Source organism: Olea europaea, unplaced genomic scaffold (assembly GCF_002742605.1).
Source record: "Olea europaea var. sylvestris unplaced genomic scaffold, O_europaea_v1 scaffold1534, whole genome shotgun sequence".
Classification (NCBI taxonomy): Eukaryota; Viridiplantae; Streptophyta; class Magnoliopsida; order Lamiales; family Oleaceae; genus Olea; species Olea europaea.
In genome coordinates, this window is record NW_019232931.1 from 95,735 (window position 1) to 109,230 (window position 13,496).

The 13,496-nt window shown below is 34.9% G+C and overlaps 2 protein-coding genes across 4 annotated transcripts; both read left to right on the top strand.

Moving 5' to 3' along the window:
* Positions 1-3,582: 3,582 nt before the first annotated feature.
* LOC111376622 (3-hydroxy-3-methylglutaryl-coenzyme A reductase 1-like) lies at positions 3,583-7,166 on the top strand. The gene is made up of 4 exons (XM_022999587.1): positions 3,583-4,624; positions 5,215-5,396; positions 5,898-6,244; positions 6,449-7,166. Exons 1-4 carry the CDS (start codon positions 3,681-3,683, stop codon positions 6,686-6,688), a joined length of 1,713 nt encoding a protein of 570 aa, XP_022855355.1. The 5' UTR covers positions 3,583-3,680; the 3' UTR covers positions 6,689-7,166.
* Positions 7,167-8,412: 1,246 nt separating this feature from the next.
* Positions 8,413-13,386, top strand: LOC111376624 (ribosome production factor 2 homolog). Of its 3 annotated transcripts, none has more exons than XM_022999594.1 (8): positions 8,414-8,561; positions 9,031-9,227; positions 9,305-9,379; positions 9,467-9,670; positions 11,645-11,890; positions 11,982-12,224; positions 12,294-12,359; positions 12,939-13,386. In XM_022999594.1, the coding sequence occupies exons 3-8, from the start codon at positions 9,311-9,313 to the stop codon at positions 13,056-13,058; spliced, it is 948 nt and encodes a 315-aa protein (XP_022855362.1). In that variant the 5' UTR covers positions 8,414-8,561; positions 9,031-9,227; positions 9,305-9,310; the 3' UTR covers positions 13,059-13,386. The 3 variants fall into 3 exon arrangements, with proteins under 3 accessions (XP_022855361.1, XP_022855362.1, XP_022855363.1); XM_022999595.1 differs by having other exon boundaries at positions 9,031-9,188; XM_022999593.1 differs by lacking the exon at positions 9,031-9,227 and having other exon boundaries at positions 8,413-8,561.
* Positions 13,387-13,496: the final 110 nt, after the last annotated feature.

Sequence of the window (13,496 nt, forward strand, 5' to 3'; positions counted from 1 at the left end):
ACCCATCCAAGTCTCGAAAATCGATAAGTTAAATTTCTTTCAATTACGAGATGAATATGTCATTTACAAAAGTTGAGAAATATGCTCATTAATTATATTTCTAACATATCAATACATTGACTTGTGATTTTACCAACTCGATATTATATAATATATATCAATTCAACTATTCTTTATCACGTGATCAACCTTTTTGACTTTCTTACATTAGAGGATTTAATGTTTGATATCGTTGAGTTGGAAAAGAAGTAAAATATTTGAAAAATCAACAGAATGACACTAGAGCTGCTAAACGACACTTGTGACATTTTGTCTATAAATACAAGTATACATAGCTATGACCCATCCATGCTCCGAGAACCAATAAGTTGTACTTATTTCAGTTGCAAAATAACATGTCATTTCTAAAAGTTGAGAGATGTGTATATTTCAGTTGCACAAGTTATGTGATAACGATATACAAACTTTTTCATGAGAACTGCGCAAGAGGAGCAACTGAAATTCATTTATATGGTAAGATGGACATGCCATTTATAAAATTTGACAGATATGCTCATTAATTTATTTATTAATAAATATAGATCATGACTTGTGATATGAATGACTTATATCATATAATCTATGTCAATTCTTCTGATATTTGTCACATAATTAATATTTTCAACCTTCTTAAGTTATGGGTCCAATGCTTGAGATTGTTGCAGTGAAAAATTGAAGCAAAATATTGAAGAAATCATCAAAATGACACAAGTGTAGTTAAACGTCACTTGTGCCGTTCTGTTTATAAGCAAGAGAATAAGCAGTCACGACCCATCCAGTTACAATAATCGATAAGTTGAACTCATTTAAGTTACAAGATGACATACTGTTTACAAAATTTGAGAGATATGCGCACTAATTATATTTTCTAACGAATGTAGATAATGACTTTTGATTTCACCAACTCGATATCATATAATCTCTGTCAATTCTACCGTTATTTGTCACATAATCAAGATTATGACTTTCTTGAGTTTGGGAATCCAATGCTTGATGTCTTTGCGAAAAATGCAAAATATTAGAGAAATCATCATAATGGCACAAGTGTCGCTAAATGACATGTTGTTTAGTCTATAAACACGAGTATGAGCATTCACGACCCAGCCAAGCCTCGATAATCAATAAATTGAACTCATCTAAGTTGCAAGATCGACATGGCGTTCGCAAAATTCGAGAGATGCTCATTAATTATATTTTCTAACGAATGAAGATTATACCTTGTGATTTCTCCAACTCTATATGATACAATCTATGTCAATTTTATCGATATTTGTTATATAACTAACATTTTTTACCTTCTTAAGTTAGGAAATCCAATGTTTGAGGTCGTTATGGTGAAAGCGAAGTAAAATATTGAAGAAATCAACATAACGACAAAAGTGCCGTTAAACAACATGTGGGCTGTTCTGTTTATAAACACGAGTATGAGTACATACGACCCATTCATGCCTCGATAATCGATAAGTTGAACTCATTTAAGTTGCTAGATGGAGATGACATTTACAAAATTTGAGAGATGCTTATTAATTATATTTTATAACGAATGTAGATAATAACTTATGATTTCTCCAACTTGATATCATAAAATCTATGTCAATTCTATAATATTTGTCACATGACTAATATTTTCAACTTTTTTAAGTTATGGAGTCCAATGCTTGATGTCATTATGGTGAAAACGAAGTAAAATATTCAGAAATCAACATAACAACAAAGTGCTGTTAAACAAAACGTATGCCATTCTGTTTATAAACACGAGTATGAGCACCCACGACCCGTTTAAGTCTCGATAATCGATAAATTGAACTCATTTAAATTTCAAGATGGATATGACGTTTACAAAATTTGAGAGATATGCTCATTAATTATATTTTCTAACTAATACAAATAATGCCTTGTGATTTCTCCCACTAGATATTATATAATTTATGTCAATTCTATCGATATTTGTCACATAACTAATATTTTCGACTTTCTTAAGTTAAGGAGTCTAATGTTCGAAATCGTTGCGGTGAAAACGAAGCAAAATATTGGAGAAATCAACATAATGACAAAAGTGTCGTTAAACAACACGTGTGTCATTCTGTCTTCAAATACGAGTATGAGTACCCACGACCTATTCGAGCTTCGATAATCAATAAGTTAAACTCATTTAAGTTGCAAGATGGGTATGACATTTACAAAATTTGAGAGATGCTCATTAATTATATTTTCTAACGAATGTAGATAATGCCTTATGATTTTTCTAACTCGATACCATACAATTTATGTCAATTCTCTTGATATTTGTCACATAACTAACATTTTTGACTTATCTTAAGTTAGGGAGTCCAAATGTCCAATGCTTGACGTTGTTTTGATGAAAAATGAGTAAAATATTAGAGAAGTCAACCTAACGACAAAGGTGCCGTTAAATGACACGATTGTTTTTTCGTTTATAAACATAAGTATGAGTACCTACGACTCGTTCAAGTTTCGATGATCGATAATTTGAACTCATTTAAGTTGTAAGATGGATATGGCACTTACAAAATTTGAGAGATACGCTCGTTACTTAGTCAGCATGAAAAAAGAAAACAGCACAAGTGTCGTTACTATCATCAAAACAGCACAAGTATCATTACGTATATAAAAACGATATGAATAATTGATACCATATATACTTTGAAATTAGTTGCTATTAAATCAATAATATTTAACTTTTGAACATCATTTCTATATGTTTTAGGTGAAATATTTAAAATGACACCAATGATAATTTTATAATAACAAAATAACCTTATATCCGTCGTTATGGTTTCATCGATTCTAAGATGATGACAAAATCAATTGTTCCAAACATTATAAGTAGTTTGCATTTCAAAATAACAAAAGTAGAACGTCATAACACCACCATCATTTTTCAATATTACAAAAGCACATCATAAACTACAAAAACTAGGAGATGTGTCGTTTTGTCTTTATCATTCACGTCTCTCACTGAGTGGTACAAATTTGTACAAGTGATGTGGTTATGCTTAGTTTTCAAACACCTATTACACTTATGGTTGTACTGTCATTTTACATGGATGATAACAACTGTAGCGTCGTTAAAAAAAATATCAACCAAATTATCATTTCATAATATATTCAACAATAAAAGTATCAATGTGCACGATATTTCTAAAAATACCTTTTTTTTTATTTTCAAATATAATAGAGATTTCAATATAAATGGTATAAAAATAAAATTTTTTGTTCAAATACTCAAAATATCGAAGAAGATGAGTGAAGTAATGAATAACAAGAATTTACAATAGCAAGTGCAAGGAGAGTAAGACGATGATTTTTGGAAATGAAATGAGGAATTTGAATGAATTGAAAAGGGTATTTGAGTTTTTTTCATGATGAAAGCATTTTGGACTTTTGATATTATTTGTTTATTTTATTTTGCAACTGAAATCTATTATATATCAACAAACATTGAAATGATGTCATTTAATCAAATACATTATTTGAAAAGGCTTTTTTTTTAACAAGCTCCCCCATAAATTAAAGAGTCAAATTCAAACAAATGGAAGGAGAGGAGGAAAAATTGATTTGGTTTTCCTCTCTCTCTTCCGCTCGATTTCCTCTGGTCTCTCTTTACATCGGAATAATCCATGGACGTTTGTCGAAGACCCCTCAAACCCTCTATTCCTCATAACCATCACCAAAAGCGTCCGACTCCTTCCTCCGACGCCGCGAAGGCTTCTGATGCACTCCCTCTCCCTCTCAACATAACCAATTGTTTCTTCTTTACGCTCTTCTTCTTCGTCGCGTACTACCTGCTCGACAGGTGGCGCGACAAGATCCGCACCTCCACCCCACTCCACATCCTTACTTTCTATGAGCTAGCCGCCATTCTGTCCCTCATTGCCTCTTTCATTTATCTTCTGGGATTCTTTGGTATTGATTTTGTCCAGTCTTTCATTTCTCGCTACTCACACGACGTTTGGGAACTCGAAAACGACGAAGAACAGATCTTCATTCGTGACGGTGATTGTAGCATCCATTGCCCTGCGTCCTCATTAATTACAAGCAAACCAAAATCAATGGATATTCCAGTTACGCCTTTACCTCTGAAAGATGATGAAGAACTAGTGAAATCCGTGGTCTCGGGAGATATCCCTTCCTATTCATTGGAATCTAAGCTCGGGGACTGCTTCAAAGCGGCCTCGATCAGGCGCGAGGCATTGCAGAGGTTGACGGGAAGGTCTCTGGAGGGATTGCCGTTGGAGGGGTTTGATTACAAGTCGATATTGGGGCAGTGCTGCGAGATGCCGGTGGGATATGTGCAGATTCCAGTGGGGATAGCGGGGCCTCTGTTGCTCAACGGGTGCGAGTACTCAGTGCCGATGGCCACCACAGAAGGATGCCTCGTGGCCAGCACCAACAGGGGTTGCAAAGCTATCTTTGCATCTGGGGGTGCCACTTCGGTGCTCCTCAGAGATGGGATGACAAGAGCTCCGGTGGTAAGGTTCGCCTCTGCAAAGAGGGCTACGGAGCTGAAGTTCTTCTTGGAGGACCCGCTCAATTTTGATACATTGACTGTTGTTTTCAACAAGTAAGATTTCTTCCTTTTCGGGATTTTTATGTCGTTTTGTATGATTGGAGATCAATTGATTTTGATGGGTTTAACTACTTGTACCGTCTTTATCTACTTTCTCTATCTTCTATTCTATGCTTGTCGGCTTGTCAAATTATTTCCTGTTATGTGTTTGTTTGTGAATGACCCGGAAGTTGATAGGTGTTTGGTTTTGCATGTAGGCATTAGGGGAAGGCATGGGGGAATTTTGGTTTAAAATTGCGCGAAATTTCTTTTCCAAAATTGGTGGCAAATGGATTCCTTCCTCTATTTGTACTTGCTATTTTTCATTAGAACAAAGCCTTTGATATGCTATCAATGGCTTCTCGGTTACATTGGACGTTGCGTAGACACAGATGCATCAATTTGGCCTGCACAAGTTTAGCTCGTGAATCACACTCAGTATCATTTTTCATCAATTTTCTTATGCTAATGAACCATCAATCACGTAAACATTATCTTATTAAAGGTTTATATGTTCTCTTTTGTGTTTGATTAGTGGTATTGCTCTAGAATTTCAAGTCATTCTCTAAAGCTTTCTTACATAATTATGTGTTTTGTGGTCACAGGTCGAGCCGATATGCAAGACTACAAGGTATTCAGTGTGCTATTGCAGGGAAAAATCTCTACATTCGATTTAGCTGCAGCACTGGTGATGCCATGGGGATGAACATGGTGTCTAAAGGTGTTCAGAATGTTCTGGACTTCCTTCAAAATGATTTTCCAGAAATGGATGTTATTGGTATTTCTGGTGAGTTCTAATCACAAATTATTATGTTTTATTATATACTGATCTTTTACACTCGTTTCTGTGGACTGTGGCTGTTGTACTCTTGTCACCGAAGTTCCTTTAACTCCGTTGAAATTCAACATCCTCTTGCTATTGGAAGTTTTTGACATTTCTTTTAACACGCACTCAAGTCTTGATTCCAAGAATCTGAGCAGAATTATTAACAATTTTCTTTGACTTGCATTATGTTGCTTCTAAGCAGTTTGGTTGTCCTGACTGTTTCGAGTTACCATGTATGTCTCGCGTTGTAATAATTATCTACACAAAGATGACTCCTGACACTGATTTATCGTCGTCATCTTCATGTTTTTGTGATTTGGAGCAGCATGCTTTGGCTTCTGAAATTTATTTGCATTTCTGTGAACCATCAGAATTAGTGTAATAACTTTGTTTGGCTGGTTTCCATTTTCTCTGGTGTTGCAATATGTTGTGCTCGGGTGTAATTTGTCGTTCATTATGCAGGAAATTTCTGTTCTGATAAGAAACCTGCAGCAGTCAATTGGATTGAAGGGCGGGGAAAGTCAGTTGTCTGTGAGGCAGTTATTAATGGAGAAGTGGTGGCAAAGGTATTGAAAACTACTGTATCTGCCCTCGTTGAGCTTAACATGCTCAAGAACCTTACTGGCTCTGCTGTTGCTGGTTCTCTTGGTGGCTTTAATGCTCATGCTGCCAACATCGTGTCTGCAATTTTCCTAGCCACTGGACAGGACCCAGCACAAAATGTAGAAAGTTCTCACTGTATCACTATGATGGAGGCTGTCAACAATGGCAGGGATCTTCATGTCTCTGTCACCATGCCTTCCATCGAGGTATTTAACATTCGACGTGATCTGTAATTAATTAGTAATATGATACATATTTTTCCAATTTATTGAGTAGTTTTCAAGGAATGGTAATTGAAAAGTGACGGTTAAATTTCGTTATCAATGCTGCAATTCTCTCTTTGGAAAGTGAACTTTGTGTACAAGGTAGAACCCGTCATCTTTTTACTGAAGCCAATGTTCCTTTTCCAGGTTGGCACAGTTGGAGGTGGTACTCAATTGGCTTCACAGTCTGCTTGTCTCAACCTTCTTGGAGTTAAGGGTGCAAACAAGGAGTCCCCAGGCTCAAACTCCCAGCTTCTGGCAACCATAGTTGCGGGTTCAGTTTTGGCCGGGGAGCTCTCTTTAATGTCTGCCATTGCGGCAGGACAGCTGGTTAAAAGTCACATGAAATACAACCGATCAAGTAGGGATGTGACCAAACTTGGCTAGTAGGAGGAAAGAACTCCCAGCATCTTTATCGCATATAAAGTATAAATACATGTCAGATGGCTGGAGGAAGAATAGAGCTATGACGAGAACATGAGGAAAGGATTTCCATGGGGGATGCTCCTTGTCATAGCTGGAAAGTTAGCGAGCATGTGAAATGTGAAGGCCGAGGTTACATATCTAAATTCAAGTACTTCCCTTTTCTGGCATGAACAACTCACCGTGATACCACCAAGGCCTTTCCTTGAGCATTTTGACCTCTTTTTCTTTTTTTATTGATCCTCCTTTATTTGGTTGTCGTTTGCTATTCTTATCTGTTGCACATGACTGAAATGCTGCCTAGAATGGTCGCAGTACTTTATCTGCTTTTTTCATTTGTAAAGGTTGAAAATTTTTGGATCCTGTACATGAATAATACAATTTTAAGTTTGGTTTAGGTGTGTAAATCTTGCAATGCGCGTGATAAGGCGATTACATTTCTCTATGGCTTGGCATTTTCCTGAAACACGAGTAGTTGTCTAGTTGATGCTTTCACTGTATTTTGCAATGATATATTGACCTGAGACTCCTTTCACGATTTGCAAATGTCTGTTCGTAGCAACATGCAGATGGCTCCAGTGGATGACGAAGAAAAGTGGTGTGCATTGTGATATTTGTGCTTAATTTGGGATGGAGCATTATACTATAGAATGTTTATTTTTTTAGCCCTATTTGGGCTCCATTTTAATGTGACTTTGGAAGAAAAGGAATGTCGGAAGAGTGATTTTTTGGAAATTGCGTGATTAAAGGATAAGGAAAAGTTTTGAATTTACCTGTAATATTATTTCATGGAAGAATATGTGATTGAAAATGAATTTTGGAAGAATGTATTTTTAAAATAATGGAGTCCATACAGGGGCTTAATGAGAACATTAACAGTTGTTGGACAAAAACCCTAAACTTATGTATTGCAGAACTATCTATTATTAGTAGAGACGAGCCACTAATATTTTGTTTAATAGAATTGATTGTGCTACACTTCACTATAATGAAGGAGACCTATTGTTGTCTAACTGTTAATACATCTTTACTAATTGATAGATAGCATTACTCATTGCTACTTGTGTCCAAAAAAATCGTTGTAACGTGCTTGCTCTAACGTTAAAACTTGTTTAGTCATTGAACTTTGTATTACTTGTTTGACAACATTTTGTTGAAATTTTAATTTGATAGAAAGTTCAACAAAATTTTATTAACTTTTCAATAGGTCAAACTTTAATTATAAATATAAATTTTATTGGATCTACAACTTTTGTCAAATTTTCAATTATAGATTTATCAACTTTTATCAAAATCTATTAAAATTTTAACCAAAAATTTTGTCGAACAACCCTTAATCTAATTTCAAATTTCACCACTCTTATCACTCGTATTCAAACTTTGATTATACTCATATTACAACTTATTTTCTACATAACTGCTGCATAACATATCAATTTACAATTACGCTATATCATAAAAATGTGAAAATATTAAAATCCGCATTTGAATATTATCATTTTCATTTTCATGGTGTCATATAGGAGTCATGAAATATTTATATAGTATGGGTCTCAACCAAGCACTTTACTTTAGTTTTGGGGACAAAAGGTGATAGAGTAATGTAATTTGAAATTAATTTGAAGTATAGTGATCAATTGAGATAATATTAGCTTAGTGACCAAATTGAAATAAAAGAGAAAACAAATGAAAATGAAAAATAGACGGGAAGGGTTTAGAAAAACCAAAAAACGATGTCGCTTTAAGCTTGATCTCCGTTGTAGGGTTTTGGCTCTCTCTTTGAAACCCTAAAACCCTAGCACTTCAATCCCACCTCGCCCGCTCCAAGCCAATAGAGGTATCATTTTCGAATTTTTTTTTTCACTTGACGTGTATTCTCATCTTTTCACACTTTGATATGCTATGCTTTTTTTCCAAATTTTCGTGGCCGCCATCCCATTGTTCTTGCTTTTGATTTAATCTTATTTTTAGAGCTAATTAATGATCTGCTTTCATTAAAATGCTTTTATCATGTTTGGTTTGCTTTTTTGTTTTGAATTTACTGAGAAGATTTCTCTGAGTCAGTGAATGAAATCGAGGATAGTTTTATCGTGTCAATTAATTTATAATTCCATTGTTGGATTTATGGAGCCCAGAATATATTTCCTGTCTAGTTTAGTTGAAGGATTTTCTATAGTTCCAATGGTTTTGATAATTTCATTGGTATTGTATTGTGGATGTGGTATTAAGTTTTTGCAAATTAAATAAGGATCAATGTACGTGTTCACTTATAGTTTTAATACATCTCTTTTGTCAATTTAAAACAGAAACCGGACCAGACCGAACTGAATCGGAACTGGCCAGCCTACTTGAATCTCTGCCTGTCTCTGCAAACAAACTCTATTCTCATTCTTATCACATCATTCAACCTTTCTGCTCGGCCAGTCTCCAAACTTCTTTCTCTGTGTCCATCTGTGACTTCAAAGCTTCGTATTTTGAACCTTAACTCCATTCTGTTTTATATGTACAAACAAGTATTCTTAAATCAATTTTTTTTCCTGTATTTGGTAATTGTATTTCATTTTTTTCGCTGGATTTCAGCCAATCATGATGAAAATAAAGACCCCAAAAAATGGAAGAATCAAGCGAGAAATAGAAAAACGTGCTCCTAAACTCGTAAGGCAGTAATTTTCTTTAATTTGGTAAATAATATATTTTTTTTCTTTTCCAATTTTTGGTTGATAAAAAGATGCGAGTTTTTAGGTGGAAACTGGAAAGAAGACTTTAATACTACATGGCACAAAAACAAGCAGTGTATTGAATTCAGCATTGAGAGAAATATATCATCTGAAGAAAGAGAATGCTGTCAAGTATTCTCGAAGAAATGTCGACATCAGACCGTTTGAGAGCGGCGGTGAAACTTCTCTAGAATTTTTCTCCCTCAAAACAGATTGCAGTTTATTTGTGGTATGCATGAAATCTATGTCACACCTTATTTTTCATTTCTCTTTTTTTTACCCTTTGGGTGATGATGGCATCGTTTGATTTGTTCTTAATTTTCTTGTTAAATTAATATGTGTGCATTAGTTCCTATGTAGGAAAAGAAATTTTCTGAGGATAGGGAGTGTTGATACTCTGTTACTTCATCTACAAAGAAAAGTGTTCTTTTGCAATGTTTGAAAAGGCTTCATCGGTACTGAGGCGTTTTTCCTTTGTTAGGTGAGGCGCAAGCTTCACTGCAAAACAAAAAAAATTATAAAAAATTATTGAAATGTAAAATAATCTCATATTAAGTCATTAACACAATATAAATAGTGAACACAATCAGTCCTAAACAGTGTTCAATAGGACAATTTGTATTGAGCAGACAAACAAAATTAAATCTATAAAGTAACACAAAGAAAAACTAATAATTTAGTCAGAGGGGTAAATGGACTATTCCCAAAGTGGGTGTTTGAGAAATAAAATCTTTCAATGTTGTAGTGCTAGCTGATTTCTAAGGTGAGTTAATCAGATAATACATTTTTTAATGTTTTAGTAATAGCTTGGGGAAGTGAGCTATTCCCAAAGTGGGTTAATTAAAATTTTTAATCTTTTGTATCCCACAGGCCACGCCTAAAGCAAAATGAACAAGTTTAGAGAATTAAGGATCGTACTCCTCACAAGTGTAGTGGTGTGTGCCACAATCATCTGAAGTTTGGGCCTCCAAAAACTTCCTTATAATCCGTGCCTCGAAGCATTTTTGTTCGCCTCACTCTGAGGTGGACCTCAATTAGTTTTTTTATTTTTTTAAACAACGATCTTTTTAACTATTTGGCTGGTTAAGCAGACAGTAGAATTCCTTTGTTTGCGGGAAGTCAACTATATAGTGGAATGTTGGTCAAGGTTTGAATTGAAAGCCATACCTTCAAGTATATTATCTAAATAATCCCCTTTCAAGAATTCTTATAAAATGTGATGAATGAAACTCTTCTTGGCTTCTGGCTTAGATACTACTAGCTGGAATAAGTGTTTTATCTTTTGAGCTGATTTGTTTATGTGTAAATGTAAAAAGCATTCTAATTATCTCATTAGACAAGTGATCGAGGAGTTACCAGTTATACATAGTATGTTTCTGTTAAGGCTGTGCATAGAATTTCGTCTATGGATAGTGTTTGGCACCAGTTTTAATATTGATATATTTCCAAAAATGCTTACAGACTAATGTTGCAGAAAGAATGGCTGAATATTACTTTCTTGATTGACATTTTGCTACTAGCATCCATATATTTTTATTTATGGCTGTGCACTCCCAATTTGTCCTGTTATGTTTTCTCATGACCATAAAAAATGTCATTTGGGTGGTCCGAAGGCATTCAACCTCGAAGCATTAGCATTTACTTTTGATACCACGTGTCTATTTATTGAATAATTTATTTAGTACTTTAAATCTCTTAAGCCGCGTAAGACCTCCAATTTCCCTTTCATAGAGCCTGTTAGATAATTGTTCTTTTGTCAGGGAAATGTCTAGTTATAGATTGAAAAGAGGATAATGATATTAGACTATCATATCATCACTGCTATTAGTCTTGCATTATCACTTGTCTCAAACCAGCTAAATAAATTAATAATTAAAAAAATCACAAAATTAAGAAATTTTCATCTCTTGGAATTAATACTGGCTATTAATTTTTTTTTTTTTTAATATGTTCATCTCACCATATGAAGGACTACAGAGTGAAGGAAGTTTGTGTGCATTGCCATTTCGCCCTTGTTTGGTGGGGATTAAAATAAGATTTTAGTATATTTTGATAAAAGTTGATGAAATGAGTGGTTGAAAAGTAGTGGGTCCATGAAATGTGGTTAAAATTGATTGTTGATTGTTGATTTTGATTAAAATCTAGATTTTAATTTGGAGGGTTATTATTATTTTCAAAAGTTCTCCCTGTTTTCTTTTTGCAGTTTGGTTCTCACTCAAAGAAGCGGCCAAACAACCTTGTTATTGGACGAGCATTTGATCACCACATTTATGATCTTGTAGAAATTGGGGTTGAAAATTACAAAAGCATGAACTCTTTCTCATATGATAAGAAATTGGCCCCTCAAATTGGGTCAAAACCCTTTTTCGCTTTTGTTGGAGAAGGTTTTGAGAGTGTTGAAGAGCTGAAACATTTAAAAGAAATTTTACTTGACCTGTTCCATGGAGAGGTTTGCCTGTACTATTATGGTCTCTTCTCTTCTTTTGTTGCTTATTTAAATTCAAAGAATATCATAATAAGCACAAATCTCAATTTTGTAGGTTGTGACGAATTTGAACCTAGCTGGACTGGACCGTGTTTATGTGTGCACAGCCACCTCTTCAAAGAAAGTATTATTTACTCATTGTGCACTGCAACTTAAAAAGTCTGGCACTATAGTACCAAGGATGGAATTGGTTGAGGTTGGTCCATCCATGGATATGGTGGTTCGAAGACATCGTCTCCCTGATGACAGCCTGAGGAAAGAAGCAATGAAGATAGCCCCTGAATCAACAAAGAAAAAGGTTTGCCTAGTTATAATTTGCTTTCTGCAATTTAAGATGACGATACTAATTCTGGCTCTGGATTTTCAGGAGAAAAATGTTACAAAAGATGCAATACAAGGGAAAATTGGGAAGATATATATTCCAGATCAGAAGGTAAGAGACGGTTTTGCTTTGATGCCATTTGCTGCTCTTAATGTGAACTTGCATTGTTCAAGGGTTAGAATGAATCCTCGAGTCTTCCCAAATCCCTCCAAGGCTCCAACCTAAAAGCCGAATGTGATGGCAGACTGTTATGTGCAAAAGCATTTAGTGTATGTTTGATATGCAATATTAGACCGTATCAGACAGTAAGATGTAAAAGATTTTAGTTTCTTTTCGATAATATCTACTGCTATTTAATTCATGTAATTAAACATAAAACTAACTCGAGGAATCAGATAAAAACTAGCCCTCTCTAGTAGTGGTATCCTACCCATTGGATACCTATCCCTGATTTAAATCGGAGGACATATTCTAAATGAGCAGTCATTTCCCATCCACCATGTCTTTGTTCGTGTTGTTATTCAATAGAAAGGCCGAGTTATTCACCTTGTTATGAACCAAGTAACTGCTAAATTACAGAACAGAGATATTTCTTCCTTTCAGTGAATTCCTTTGGCTGATGTATTTTTAGCAGCAGCCATATTTCATGCTAGTCATTTGATAAGTACTAACAACTTCTCTTGTATCTAGGTTGGAAGTGTGGCACTACCTCACAGAGCAAAGGGGGTTAAGAGGGAGCGACGGGAAGCTAAAATTAAAGATGAGGCCAACGGGCCTAGAGAAAAGAAGCAGAAGCACCCTTCCGAGTGATTCCTTTTGGGTTTCAAGAAGCAGCAGTGACATTTTTCTCCCGTAACTTGCACTGCTTCACTATTGGGAGCAAGAAATTTTGGTTCAGTTTACTGATTGACGATGTTTTCAACCCTGCTCGTAACGCACGATATATTATTCATTATTCTAGTATTATTAAGCAAATCAGGGACATGGCATTTAATCAAATACGGCAGGAATGGATACATTGCCTAAGTTGGAAAGGCCGGAATTGTTGCAAGGCGCACGTGTTTGACTGCTGTTTATAAAAATTTACACTTTTTGTGAGGCTTTAAAGTATTATAAATTTATCAACCATTCATCTTTACCTATTTATAGATTAAATTGTTTACAAATACTTCCCAACCATTATGATCTGTAAGGAATATGTTGATAGTTACAGTGGAAGCCACATCCTGCATGAACTTGAATGCAATA

Coding starts and splice junctions, on each gene's coding strand:
- LOC111376622 (XM_022999587.1), top strand. CDS start 3,681: ATGGACGTTTGTCGAAGACCCCTCAAACCCTCTATTCCTCATAACCAT. Junction 5,397..5,897: donor GGATGTTATTGGTATTTCTG/GTGAGTTCTAAT, acceptor TTCATTATGCAG/GAAATTTCTGTTCTGATAAG. Junction 6,245..6,448: donor TCACCATGCCTTCCATCGAG/GTATTTAACATT, acceptor TTCCTTTTCCAG/GTTGGCACAGTTGGAGGTGG.
- LOC111376624 (XM_022999593.1), top strand. CDS start 9,311: ATGATGAAAATAAAGACCCCAAAAAATGGAAGAATCAAGCGAGAAATA. Junction 9,671..11,644: donor CAGATTGCAGTTTATTTGTG/GTATGCATGAAA, acceptor TTCTTTTTGCAG/TTTGGTTCTCACTCAAAGAA. Junction 11,891..11,981: donor TTGACCTGTTCCATGGAGAG/GTTTGCCTGTAC, acceptor TCAATTTTGTAG/GTTGTGACGAATTTGAACCT.